At 48.5% G+C, this 12,173-nt stretch overlaps 1 protein-coding gene and 1 long non-coding RNA gene across 4 annotated transcripts in view; one reads left to right on the plus strand and one right to left on the minus strand.

The window, feature by feature from the left end:
- Positions 1–1,571: 1,571 nt before the first annotated feature.
- On the minus strand, positions 1,572–9,452 carry LOC144304974 (uncharacterized). Its single transcript, XR_013371978.1, has 3 exons — positions 8,217–9,452; positions 7,103–7,211; positions 1,572–1,725 (listed from the first exon to the last, which is right to left on the minus strand). It is a non-coding gene; the product is annotated as an uncharacterized LOC144304974 (long non-coding RNA).
- Positions 9,453–9,468: 16 nt separating this feature from the next.
- ZSWIM2 (zinc finger SWIM-type containing 2) overlaps positions 9,469–12,173 on the plus strand; it is a 32,991-nt gene continuing 30,286 nt past the window's right edge. For 2 of the 3 annotated variants that reach the window (XM_077883664.1, XM_077883663.1), the window contains exon 1: positions 9,469–9,965. In XM_077883664.1, coding sequence (XP_077739790.1) covers positions 9,960–9,965 — 6 coding nt within the window. In that variant the 5' untranslated portion in view covers positions 9,469–9,959. Of the gene's footprint in view, positions 9,966–11,779; positions 11,944–12,173 lie in introns of those variants that run through there. The other variant, XM_077883658.1, reaches the window with a different exon arrangement.

Here is a 12,173-nt window from a genome sequence, read left to right on the forward strand (position 1 = left end):
AGGGCGATGGGGTCCTTGGGGCCGCTGGAGTAAGGGAAAGGCCAGAGGGTGGGAAACCCCAGGGGCAGGTCCGAGGGCGTCAGTACCTGGACGGGTCCCACTTGGCCGCAGGTGCCCCAGCTCCCCCCCCCCCCACGCAGTCGTGGCCCCCCGGGGTCTCTAAGGCCTGGCTGGAAGGGTCTGCCGGTGCGCTTCCCGGGTTTAGTGACCGTCCGGCTTGCAGACACCTGCCCAGTCGTGGTCACCAGGAGCGCCCGCAGCAGAGGGAGCAGAGGGCCCGAGGGATGGGCGGCTCAGCTGCTGGCAGCCTGCACCTGTCTTAGGAAACAGGTGCCTGGGGCGGGAGGGGGCGGGCCTGGTGGGGGAGCCTCCGCCTTTGGCCCAGGGCGTGACCCCGGGGTTCCAGGACCGAGTCCCACGTCGAGGTCCCTGCATGGAGCCTGCTTCTCCCTCTGCCTGGGTCTCTACCTCTCTCTGTGTCTCTCTCTCTCTCCCTGTCTCTCTTTCTCTGTGTCTCATGAATAAATAAGTAAATCTTAAAAAAAAAAAAAGAGAGAGAGAGAGAGACAAATGCCCAACGGCCACCAAAAGAGACTCACTGACGCCAATTCAAGCAAGAAGATTTAGTGTAGTGACTCTTAAAAGAGAAACTGAGGCAGGTGACCTGAACCCGGCAGCACCAAGCCGGGGAGCTGGGGGCCTCTACTCCGGGCGCCAGGAGGACAGGCGCTCCGAGGGCACAGAAGCAAGGACTGTGAGTGGCTATAGCTGGGCCAACCCTATTGGGCAAAGCCTTGTTGGCTCCGATGGGCTCCTCGGAAGCCTCCTTTTCTCCGAGCTGAGGGCACGGCCTCCGCCTGAGGTTCTGGTTGGTGTCTGGCCTTGTTGTCCAACTACTGTGACCTGAGTGGGCGGGGAGTGACAAGAACCTGGAAGAAGGGCCCCTAATGGGGGTGGCCCTCTGTGATGCTGGGGCTGGAGAGTAGGAGACTCGCCGTAGCTCTGAAGACTTGGCAGCAGGATTGCCCCGGGCCCTCCCCTCGTTCCCTGCCGTCGGTGTGACCGTGCAGCACCCTGCAGATCTGCTTATTACTATCCTCTCCAGAAACTTCCCTCTGAGTATAAGCTCAGTTTCTAAAAAGGGGAAGAAGCCTGGACCACCTTCATGAGCCAGGCCAGTGTCCGCTCTGCCCAACAGCTGTAAATAAGGGTGCGGTGACCTACGCTCCCTCCATTCACTGGACACGCCGGCAGGAGAGTCACTGCGGGGTAGACACGGATGTGCAGTAAAGCCCTCGCTTCTTCTTTTTGCCTTACTTCTGCTAATACTGCCTAGAGATACCCAGAACTGCACGGTGGAGTTCTAGACCTAGTGGAGGAAACAACTTTGGAGACCAAAAGATGGGATAGTATCCACGGGACTATTCGCTCCAGGGCATCATCCCACATTGGGATTTTCCACATGGCTTAGGTCGAAGCACCATGGGGTTTTTTTTTTGCTGACTATGAACACATGCACACACACAACATTTTCATTCATTTTGTTTAGAAATGTAATATTTTTCTATCTTTTAATATTCTTATGGCTTTACTCTGAGAATGTCAGGTGTTGTCATTTGTTACAAAGGTAATTTCCAATAATATATGCATATTATAGATGAGATGAATTCAGTTCCTACTATGCAGTAAAGAATGGTGCCAAGATGACATCAGAAAAATTACCATCTGGAGGGTAAAGAGAAGAAACAGGCTGAATGTATTTTCCAAGTCAATAATGAAACAATTAAGACAAAACAACATACTTTTAAAATATTAATTTTTTTCATTTACATGGACCCTGTGAAATATTTAGCCTGGTGATATTACAGCCCACGAGGTCCACAAGAAATATTTTCCAATGAGTAAGATATTTATATTTACACATCAAATATTCAAAAGTTTTGTGTATGTTTACAGAACTCTCAAAATACTTTCATGTTGATTTTCTTTTAGTACGACAACTAAGGTAGTATTCCCATTCTCCTATTTATAGGAAAGATTCGTGAGCGCTACTGAAAATTGTATAAAAGATCTCATATTAGACATAGGTTCCATCAGCAGGTGAATAGTGAGAGGCAACTAGTTCAAATAAGCTTTAAAACAACATTAGTCTGCGTAATTACGGACTCTAAGAAAGGCAAAATGTCCCTCAGAGGATATTTAGGATAATCTTTCATTTCTGCAAGCCAACCTGCAGCGCTCGTCGAATATGCCAATTCAGCATGCCTTCAAGCGTCTTCTGTGATGAGAATCTTCCAACATCACCAAAGAGGCTTTCATTCTTGGACAGCGGAACTCGCCCAAATGTTCCTTCTTAATTGAGTCAGTGCGCCTAATGCATCAAGCCCCCTTGGATGGTGGAGATCAAAGTGATACCTTTTCACACGCGTGCCTTTTAGAAGTATTCCTTCTTAGTGTTCCAAGACCCTCTCCTAAGATGTGGTGCCTGCAGGCTTCCAGATGCAGCTAGTAACTGAAACTAAAGCAGCTAACGCTTTTGACCCCCTTACAGCATAAAGATTAAGTAAATGCAAAACGGTGCAAGAAAATCTGGAACACGGGTCTGCACTATTTGCAGAGAACTACACTAGAGGAGCCGGGGGGGACGTACCTCGTAGACTATACTGCTGACCAAGGACCTGGTCGATGGCTCTAACTCTGACTGCACGAGCTGCAGCAACAGCAGGGAGAACAAAACGACCTCAAAAACAGCTGCGTCGGAAGACCAGAAACAAGGAAAGCGCACCAGATACGGTATGAGTGGCATTGCCGTAGAGTTTCTTCCTTTAACATCAAGGTTCTTTGACGCCACGGGGAACAGACTTAGAAAGGAGCGTGGACCACACTGGCCTACAGTGATAACAGGAGGATTCTAACAAATCCAAGCAGATACCGAGGCAAAACAAGATGACTCCATTTGTTCCCTGCTTGAGGCAAATACTAAGACTCTAAGAAATTACCACCTTTACTCATCAAGGATGAATAAAAAGAAGAGGGCAACTTAGAAAAGATTCTGTAAGAACAGTAAAAAAAAATAAAAATAAAAAAGGCACACTTTTCAAGAGGTGGACAAAGGACACGCTTTTAAGAAAGACACTTAAACCTGGAGAGAGAAATGGACATCCACATCCATGAGGCCCAAAAGACCTCAAATAGTTTGAATCAGATAGGGTTAACCTGAGGCACATTATAATTAAATTTTTACAGTTTTGAAAAGTCAAAGAATTTTAAGAGCAGTAAGAGAAAAGATAGAAGCTGTATACAAGAAAAACTCCCATAAAACTAGTGGATTTCTCAACAGAAAGTTTTCAGACCAGGAGAGAATGGGATGACATATTCAAAATACTGGAAGAAAATAGCTGTCAACCAAGATTTCCAAACCTGGTAAAGCTGTCCTTCAGAAGCAGGGATAAAGACTTGCTCGAACAAACAAAAACTGAGGGAATTCATTACCACCAGACTGCCTTATGGAAAATGCTAAAGAGGGTTCTTCCTTACAGGAATGCTGAAGACAGTTCTTTGAGTGGAAGTAAAAGAATTCTAATTGACATCATAAAAACTCAAAAAAGTAGCATAAATCTCACCAATCATAGTAAATATACAGTCATAGCAATATGGTACCATATTGCATATTACCATAGCAATATGGCAGTAGTGATGCATAATTCATTTACAATTCTATTTTAAAAAGAAAACAAACCATAACTACAATAATCTGTTATTAGTTACACAATAAAAACATGTCGATTGTAATAGCAAAAACCTAAAATCTGTGGGGGAGGAGAGGTAAAACTATAGTTTACAGATTCTATTGAAGTTAAATTGCTACAGTTTAAAAATAAGGTGCTATAAGTTGAGATATGCTCTGTAAGCCTTATCAACCACAAGGAAAAAATTCTGTAGTAATTATACAAAAGAACACGATAAAGAAGTCACAGTATGCTAATACCAAAAGACATCAAAACACACCAAAAAAGACAGCAGAAACATGGAAAAAAAGATCTACCAAACAAACAGAAAACGATTAACAAAATGGTAATAGTAAATTCCTACCTATCAATAATTAAAGACAAACTAATTAAATTCTCTAGTTAGAGGATAATAGAATGGCTGAATGGATAAAAAGAAAATACAAGGGCAGCCCCGGTGGCTCAGCGGTTTAGCGCTGCTTTCACCTGGGGTGTGATCCTGGAGACCTGGGATCGAGTCCCACGTCGGGCTCCCTGTGTGGAGCCTGCTTCTCTCTCTCTGTCTCTCATGAATAAATAAATAAAATCTTTAAAAAAAAAAAAAAAAAGAAAATACAACAAGATACTGCCTTTACGAAACTCACTTTAGGTGTGGGTGGCTCAGTCAGTTAGGCATCTGACTCGATCTCAGCTCAGGTCTTGATGTCAGGGTCATGAGTTCAAGCCCAGCATTTATTAAAAATATATATATATATATATGTATATATATATACTCACTTTAGCCTTAAAGACATATAGACTGAAAGTGAAGGATGGAAAAAGACACTTCAGAAAAATGGTAATTTTTTTAAAAAGCAATGGAAGCTAGGTTTATAGCAGATAAAATAGACTTCAATCTAAAAATGGTAAAAAAAACAAAACCAAAACCAAGTCACTATATAATGATAAATGGGTAAATATATCAAAAAGATAAAACAGTTCAAAATATGCACCCAACATCAGAGCACCTAGAAATATAAATAAAAAATTAACAGAGCTAGGGATGCCTGGGTGGCTCAGTAGTTGAGCTTCTGCCTTCAGCTCAGGGCGTGACCCCGGGGCCCTGGAATCGAGTCCCACATCGGGCTCCCTGCAGGGAGCCTGCTTCTCCCTCTGCCTGTGTCTCTGCCTCTCTCTGTGTCTCTCTTGAATAAATAATAAAATCTTTTTTAAAAAATTAACAGAACTAAAAGGAGAAATAAATAATAATACAATATAGGTGAGGATTTTGTATCCCATGCTCAACAATAGATAGTTCATCCAGAGAATCAATAAGGAAATAGTGGATTTGAACAACACCATAGACCAAATGGCCCTAACCAACATATACAGAGCACTCTACCCCAAAATGGCATAAAACATATTCTTCTCAAGAGCACATGGAAGATTTTCTAGCATGTTAGGTCTGTTTTCTAGGATATTTCTAGGCTATGTTAGGCCACAAAACAAGTCTCGGAAAATTCAAGAAGATTGAAATCATACCAAGTGTCTTCTCTGAACACAATGGCATGAAACTAGAAATCAATAAGAAGAGGACAACTGGAAAATTCATGAACTCATGGAAATTAAATAATACTCTCCTGAACAACCAATGGATCAAAAAATAAAGAAGAAATTTAAAAGTTTCTTGAAACAAATAAAAATGAAAACACATACTAGGACTTATGGGATGTAGCAAAAGCAGTTCTAAGAGGGAAGCTCAAGGCAACAAATGACTATATTAAGAAGCAAGAAAGATTCTAAATAAACAACCTAACTTTTTGTCTTAATGAACTAGGAAAAGGAAAACGACATGAGTCCAAAGTTATCAGGAGAAAGGAAATAATAAAGAAAAAAATAAGTGAAATAGAGAACAGAAGAATAGAAAAGATTACCCAAACCAAGAGTTGGTTTTTTGAAAAGATAAACAAAATTGACAAACCGTTAGCTAGACTAAACAAGGCAAAAAGACAAAGGACCCAAGTGCCAAATCAACAAAATTGTAAATGAAAAAGGGGACATTGCAATTGATACCACAGAAATTCAAAGGATCCCAAGAGGCCAACAAATCATACAACCCAGAATAAATGGAGAAGTTCTTAGAAACACAATTTACCAAGACTGACTCAGGAAGAAATAGAAAATCTGGGTAGAATTGGTACTATCACTACAGAAAATCCTCAGTCAGTATGGAGAATCCTCGAAAAATTAAAAGTAGAGCTACCATGTGATTCAGCAATTCCACTTCTGGGAATACATCCAAAGGTGACAAAAGCACTAAATTGAAAAATGCACTTTTGTGTTAATAGCATTATTTATAATAGCCAAGACATGGAAACAACCTGAGTATTCACTGATGGATGAATGAAAGAGGTTGAAGGATACAGATACAATGGACTATTATTCAGCCACAAACTGACAAAAAACACAAAGAAATCCTCCCATTTGTGACAATATGAATGGATGGACCTGGAAGGCATTACGCTAAGTGAAAAAGTCAGACAAAAAGAAAAATACTGTATGATCTCACTTGTATGGGGAATCTTAAAAAATAAATATATATCAGACCTCAGACCTGTGGTTAACAGAAATGGGGAGGTAGGTGGATAGGAAATTGGAGGACGGTGCTCAAAAGGTACAAACTTCCAGCTGTCAGTCAGTACTAGGGATATGACGTACAACATGATGATGACAGCAAACACTGCTATATGATACATAGGACAGCTGTTGAGAGAGTAAACCCTAAGAACTCTCATCACAAAGAGAAAACATTTTTTCCCTTTTTTCTTTTTTTTTCTTTTCCTTTTACTGTGTCTATATAAGAAGATGGATGTTAGCTGAATTATTATTGTGGTTATTATTTCAGAGTGGACATAAATCAAATCATCATGGCATATGCCTTAAACTTATACAGTCAGGTATGTCAGTTATGCCTCAGTGAAACTTGGAAAAGTAGAGCTCTGCCAGAAAGAAAAAGAAAAAAGTTGAGGGGGAAAAAATGATGATGGGCAGCCCGGGTGGCTCAGCAGTTTAGCGCCTGCCTTCAGGCCAGGACGTGATCCTGGAGTCCCAGGATCGAGTCCCACATCAGGCTCCCTGCGTGGAGCCTGCTTCTCCCTCTGCCTGTGTCTCTGCCTCTCTCTCTATCTGCATCTCTCATGAATAAATAAATAAATAAATGATGAAAGAGTAAATAATAGATAAGAATGACCAAAATCAAGCAAATAAAACCAGATACAAAATATAGATGATTGGTATTCTTTAAGAAGAATCTGAAGCAATGGAACAGAAACAGTAATGTCACGTACTAAGACACTGGGTTGATCAAGTGCCAAAAATATTAATGAAAAACTCACGAAATGATCCTGGTTGAAGTCTTAACTATAAAGATTTGTTGTTAATGTCAGCAACACATAGAGAATAAAAAATTAGATTCAGGATTATGCCTTCGATATCACAGATCACCTGCAAGATATATAGCAATATTTTTAGAGTTAAAGGAGAAAGATTTTTATCCAAGTATTTTATAGCCAGCCAAACTGTCATTCACCTGTGAAAACAATTGTAAGATAATTGACGTTATTCAAGACTACATTTCATTCACATTGTCTTCCTGCAAAAAGTATTCAAGAAATTATTCAAACCAACCAAAGAATGAATCAACTACATAAAGAAAACAGAGAAGCTATGTCATAAAAGGACAGGTGTTGATTAATAGGAACCATTTAAGCATAAAATTAAACAACAACAAAAAAAAACATAAAATTAAAATGACCCTGACTTTTCTGATACGTGTCCTCTAGTTCCTCTCTCATTCATTAATCACTCATGGGCCATATGCCGAGTCCTACTTAGTTTGATATAAATGCAAACAAAAAATCGATGCTTACCTAATTTTTGCCTCTTTGTATCTATTTTTTTTTATTATTCTGCAAACAGCGTTTCTCATTCTCTTTAGTATTCTGAAATTTATTAACTACATATCCAAGCATGGCAATAATTGCAATTAATTTTATCCTGTAACATCCGAAAAGCTCTTTCTGCTTGAGGTACATATTCCTTTGTAGTGGGAACTTTTTTGTTGACGATAATTTTTAAAAACAAGAAGCTCTTTCCGATTCTCTGCTCCTTTTAGCTGGCCATCTATTTTGACCTCCCTCTCTTAGCCATTTTTCACCCGTCCAGTTTTTGTTTTTAACCATCTTTCCATAGTTCCCAGGTTTTTCTTTCTTTTGGCCTCTAGATTGTAACACATTATTACTAGCTTCTGCCCAGACCTGAAAAGCAAACGCGGAGCTCTTGAGACCATGAAGCCCAGTTAAAAATTCCAGATATGAAGTTCTTTGGTTTTCTGCAACCACAGTGGAGGCACTGAGGTCTGGTCCCTAGCTTCTTGGGTGACTCAGAGGTATTTCCACTGAAAAAAAAAAATCTCATGGTATGAATGAGCAATTTTCCTGAGTGCCTCACCTTAGTACATGGTCAAAGCCTGGTTTCTGTGGTCTTACTGAACATTCTGCAAACCTCCTTATGTCCTGTAGTACATGACTTTATACTTGGAACCAGCCAGAGTGATTCTCTTGTCCAACCCTGTGCTAGCAGATAACAAGGGGTAAAACTTTCACGTTCATATTTTTACTTATTCCCCCGAGACGGTCAGTCAGCACTCTCCATTCATATTTGTTCCTCCAACAGTTTCTGTAAATTTGTCAATGGCCGCATATGCACCTGCTAGTGGCCCTGTATATTCCTTTTCTATTGATATTTTAAAAATTCCCACAAACAGTGACTTAAGACAACACTCATTATGAGGGCACAGTTCCGTAGGTCAGAGGTCAAGGCGGGCCCAGCCGCGCTCTCTGGTCCGGATATTGTGAGACCCAAGTCCAGAAGTCAGCAGGACCTACTCTTAGCCGGAAGCTCCAAGGAAGAATCAGATTTCAACCTGACTCGTGTCGCTGGCAACATCCGGTTCCCTGCTACAGGTGTACCCCATTACCTTTCTGGTGTCAGCCAGAGGCCACTTTGCTCCTCCTGAGGCCCCCAGCCTCCCTTCCAGGTGGCCTCCTGCACCCTCAGTGCCAGCAAGGAAACTGGGTGCTTCGCTCCGGGCCTGGCCCCCTGCCCGAGCCAGAGACGCTGCTGTGATCTTACAGGAGTCATGTGTGTAGCTCAGGACGCCCCGACTGACCTCAGCAGCAGAGCCCTGGGCCCGCCCTTGGGTTTGCTTCTGTCGCATGGACACTGCTGAGTCTCCGCGGCCCCAGCCAGACGCCGGGGTGCGGCCTGCGGCCCTGGGCCGTGGACACACACCCCTCTCCGCAGAAGCAGCCCCCTGACCCGTGTGTCCTCAACTGGCCCCTCTATGTGCGCCTCCGGGAACACTGGGCCGAAGGCCGGGGCTCCCAGGAAGCTGCACCGCCCTGACGCCCTTCCCGAAGCAAACATCCGGAGCCACCCGCCTTCCCTGGGTGCCCTCGGTCCTCCCAAACCCGCCTCAGCGTTTCAGTCCGTGCCTGCACCTGCTGCCACCCTCACCCGGCCCAGTGCCCCCTGTTGTGAGCAGCACGACTTCCTGCACCGACCTCTGTGCACCGGCTTCCCGCACCCCGAGGCCTTGTCTCCCACAGTCCAGCGACCCGGCATTCCAGGCCCCACTTTTTCTCTCTTAACCTAGGTACTTAAGATTGATTGATAAAATGTATTGGTTCTGGTCTTTTATGGCTAAACTGTCTTGCCGAAGGGACAACAACTTAATTCATGAAACTCCAGGCTTAGCAACGACTCCTTTCCCGGGCTCAGCGCCTCCCTCGTCTCTGGGGCAATATGCTTCCCACTGTGACTTGGAAGGGAGCACAACAAGCTGAAGGGAGAAATTTAATTCCCTGATTTACTATTTGCAAATATTACTCATGTCACACAGTCTCAAGAGATGAAGCAAACATATGGGACAGTCACCTGGCTATGAAAACGTTTGAAAGTCTCAACTGACAGACATAAAAACAAACGTCTTACATCTAGACTGAAGTTCTGTCTAACAATCTGTGCTTTCTCTTTTTAACCTCCATGAACGCATGAATATTCCGACTTTTATCACCCCCCAAAACGGAATTTGTGAGCTTTCCTCTAGCTTCCATAAAGCCTCGTGCGCCTTGAACATGTGGCCTTCCCGGAAATGACGCCTCGCACTTACAGGGGAGCAAGCTGCATCTAATGACAGTGAGTGAGCGTTAACAGGCCTAACAATTATTTGCTATTGTTCGCTTCTTAAAGTTCTCTTCAAGGTTAATTCTTTAACTATATACGCTCCATATGTATGGAATGTATAGGGGAATATATATTGTCCATATATGGAGAGAGAGGGAATGACAGTTGAGTGAATGCTTTGCTCTGAAGCCCAACTCGTTCTATAGAAAGTGGAGACTGTCAGTCATTTATCTGGATTTTTTTAAAAATTGTAAGTGTGGATGATCTAAGTGAATTCAGTGATTTCTGTGGGTCTGAATATGAGGTTACCGCGGATGTAGGGTATTTGGCTGCAACACCCGGTGCCGGAGCTCACCGTGGCCGGGTCGCGGCCCTAGTCTGCTCGGCGGCCGACGTGGGCGCGGGAGGGTGGAGCCGGCAGGTAAGTGGGCGCCTCGGACCCCGCGGAGGGCGCCGCCCCCGTCCGCAGCCCCGTGGCCACCGCCCCCCCCCCCCGCCTCCCACTGTGGGCGCCCCCAGCTCTGCCCAGGCTCGGCGGTGACCCGTCTCGGTGACCCGTCTCGGTTTCTCGGAAAGGCCGCGGGGTCCCGGAGCGGCGCCCGACAGGCATCCCCGAGGCCGCGGTCACAGGCCTGGGCCGGCTCAGCCCCGCGGTCCGGGGAGGTTGTCGCCCGCAGCGCAGGTCCGCGTGTGCACGACGCCCAACAGCCGCCAACACGCGGCCTAGATGCTAGATGCGCCTCGCGCCGCCCGGCCTCGGACCCAGGCCCTGGGCTCCTGCGGGGGGGGGGGGGGGGGGGCGGCGGGCGGCACCGGGGGCACCTGGGCACGGCGTGGAGGGAGGGGTGCTGACGGCGGGGGCGGGGGTGCCGGGGCCGCGGGGGAGGGGGGAGACCGCGGGGGGAGGGGGGAGGCCGTGGGGGAGGAGGAGGCCGCGGGTGAGAGGAGGCGGCCACGGGTGAGAGGGGGAGGCCGCGGGGAGGCGGGGGAGGCTGCGGGGAGAGGGGGAGGCCGCGGGGGAGGGGGAAGGCCGAGGGGAGAGGGGGAGGCCGTGGGGGAGGGGAGAGGCCGCGGGGAGAGGGGGGAGGCCGTGGGAGAGGGGAGAGGCCGTGGGGAGAGGCCGCGGGGGGAGGGGGAGGCCGCGGGAGGAGGGGGAGGCCACGGGGGAGGGGGAAGGCCGTGGGGAGAGGCCGTGGGGAGAGGGGGGAGGCCGCGGGGGAGGGGGAAGGCCGAGGGGAGAGGGGGAGGCCGTGGGAAGAGGGGGAGGCTGTGGGTGGGGTGCTGACGGCGGGGGCGGGGTGGGAGGACGCAGGGGACAGGGGAGGCCGCGGGGAGGTGGGGAGGCCGTGGGGGAGGGGAGAGGCCGCGGGGGGAGGGGGAGGCCGCGGGAGGAGGGGGAGGCCACGGGGGAGGGGGAAGGCCGAGGGGAGAGGGAGAGGCCGTGGGGAGAGGGGGGAGGCTGCGGGTGGGGTGCTGACGGCGAGGGCGGGGTGGGAGGCCGCAGGGGACAGGGGAGGCCGCGAGGAGAGGGGGGAGGCCGCAGGCGGGGAGGACGTGGGGGAGGGGGGAGGCGGGACGCCGTGGGGTCCCGGGTCCCTAGAGACAGGTGTGGGGGGGGGACCCTGACGCCGGGCGGAGGGGGGAGGCCACGGGTGGGGGGCGTTGGCCGCGGAGGGGGAGGCGGCGGAGGGGGCGGCCTCGGCGGCGGTGGGGGCCTCGGCGTCCCGGGCCCTGGAGACAGGTGTGCGGCGCCCTGACGCGGGGGGCGGGGGCTCGGCTGCCGTCACCTGGCCGGGCGGTCGTCAGGGAGACGCGGGCGGGGCGTGTGGGCGGCGGGATGCTGCGGCCGCGGGGCTGCGGGGGCCGCTCCCGGGAGCTGGTGGGCGGGCGGCAGGACCTGGCCCTGCGCGGCGGCCTCTACCTCCTGCGGCAGATGGGCCCCACCGGCTTCCTGCTCCGGGAGGAGGAGCCCGAGCGCGGGGACTTCCGAGTAATCACCCCCCCTCGCCTCCGGTCCCCCTGGACCCCGCCCTGACCCCCGGGCCCCCCTGGCCCACCCCCGACCCTCCTGACCCCCCTGATCCTCCTGGCTCCCAGATCCTCCCGACCGCCCGGAGCCCCCTGGCCCCTCTGACCCCCCTGGCCCACCCCCCTGACCCTCCTGACCCCCCTGACCTCCCTGGCCCCCCCGGCCCACCCCCCACCCCCCACCCCCCACCC

This window comes from Canis aureus, chromosome 34, assembly GCF_053574225.1.
Source record: "Canis aureus isolate CA01 chromosome 34, VMU_Caureus_v.1.0, whole genome shotgun sequence".
Lineage (NCBI taxonomy): Eukaryota > Metazoa > Chordata > Mammalia > Carnivora > Canidae > Canis > Canis aureus.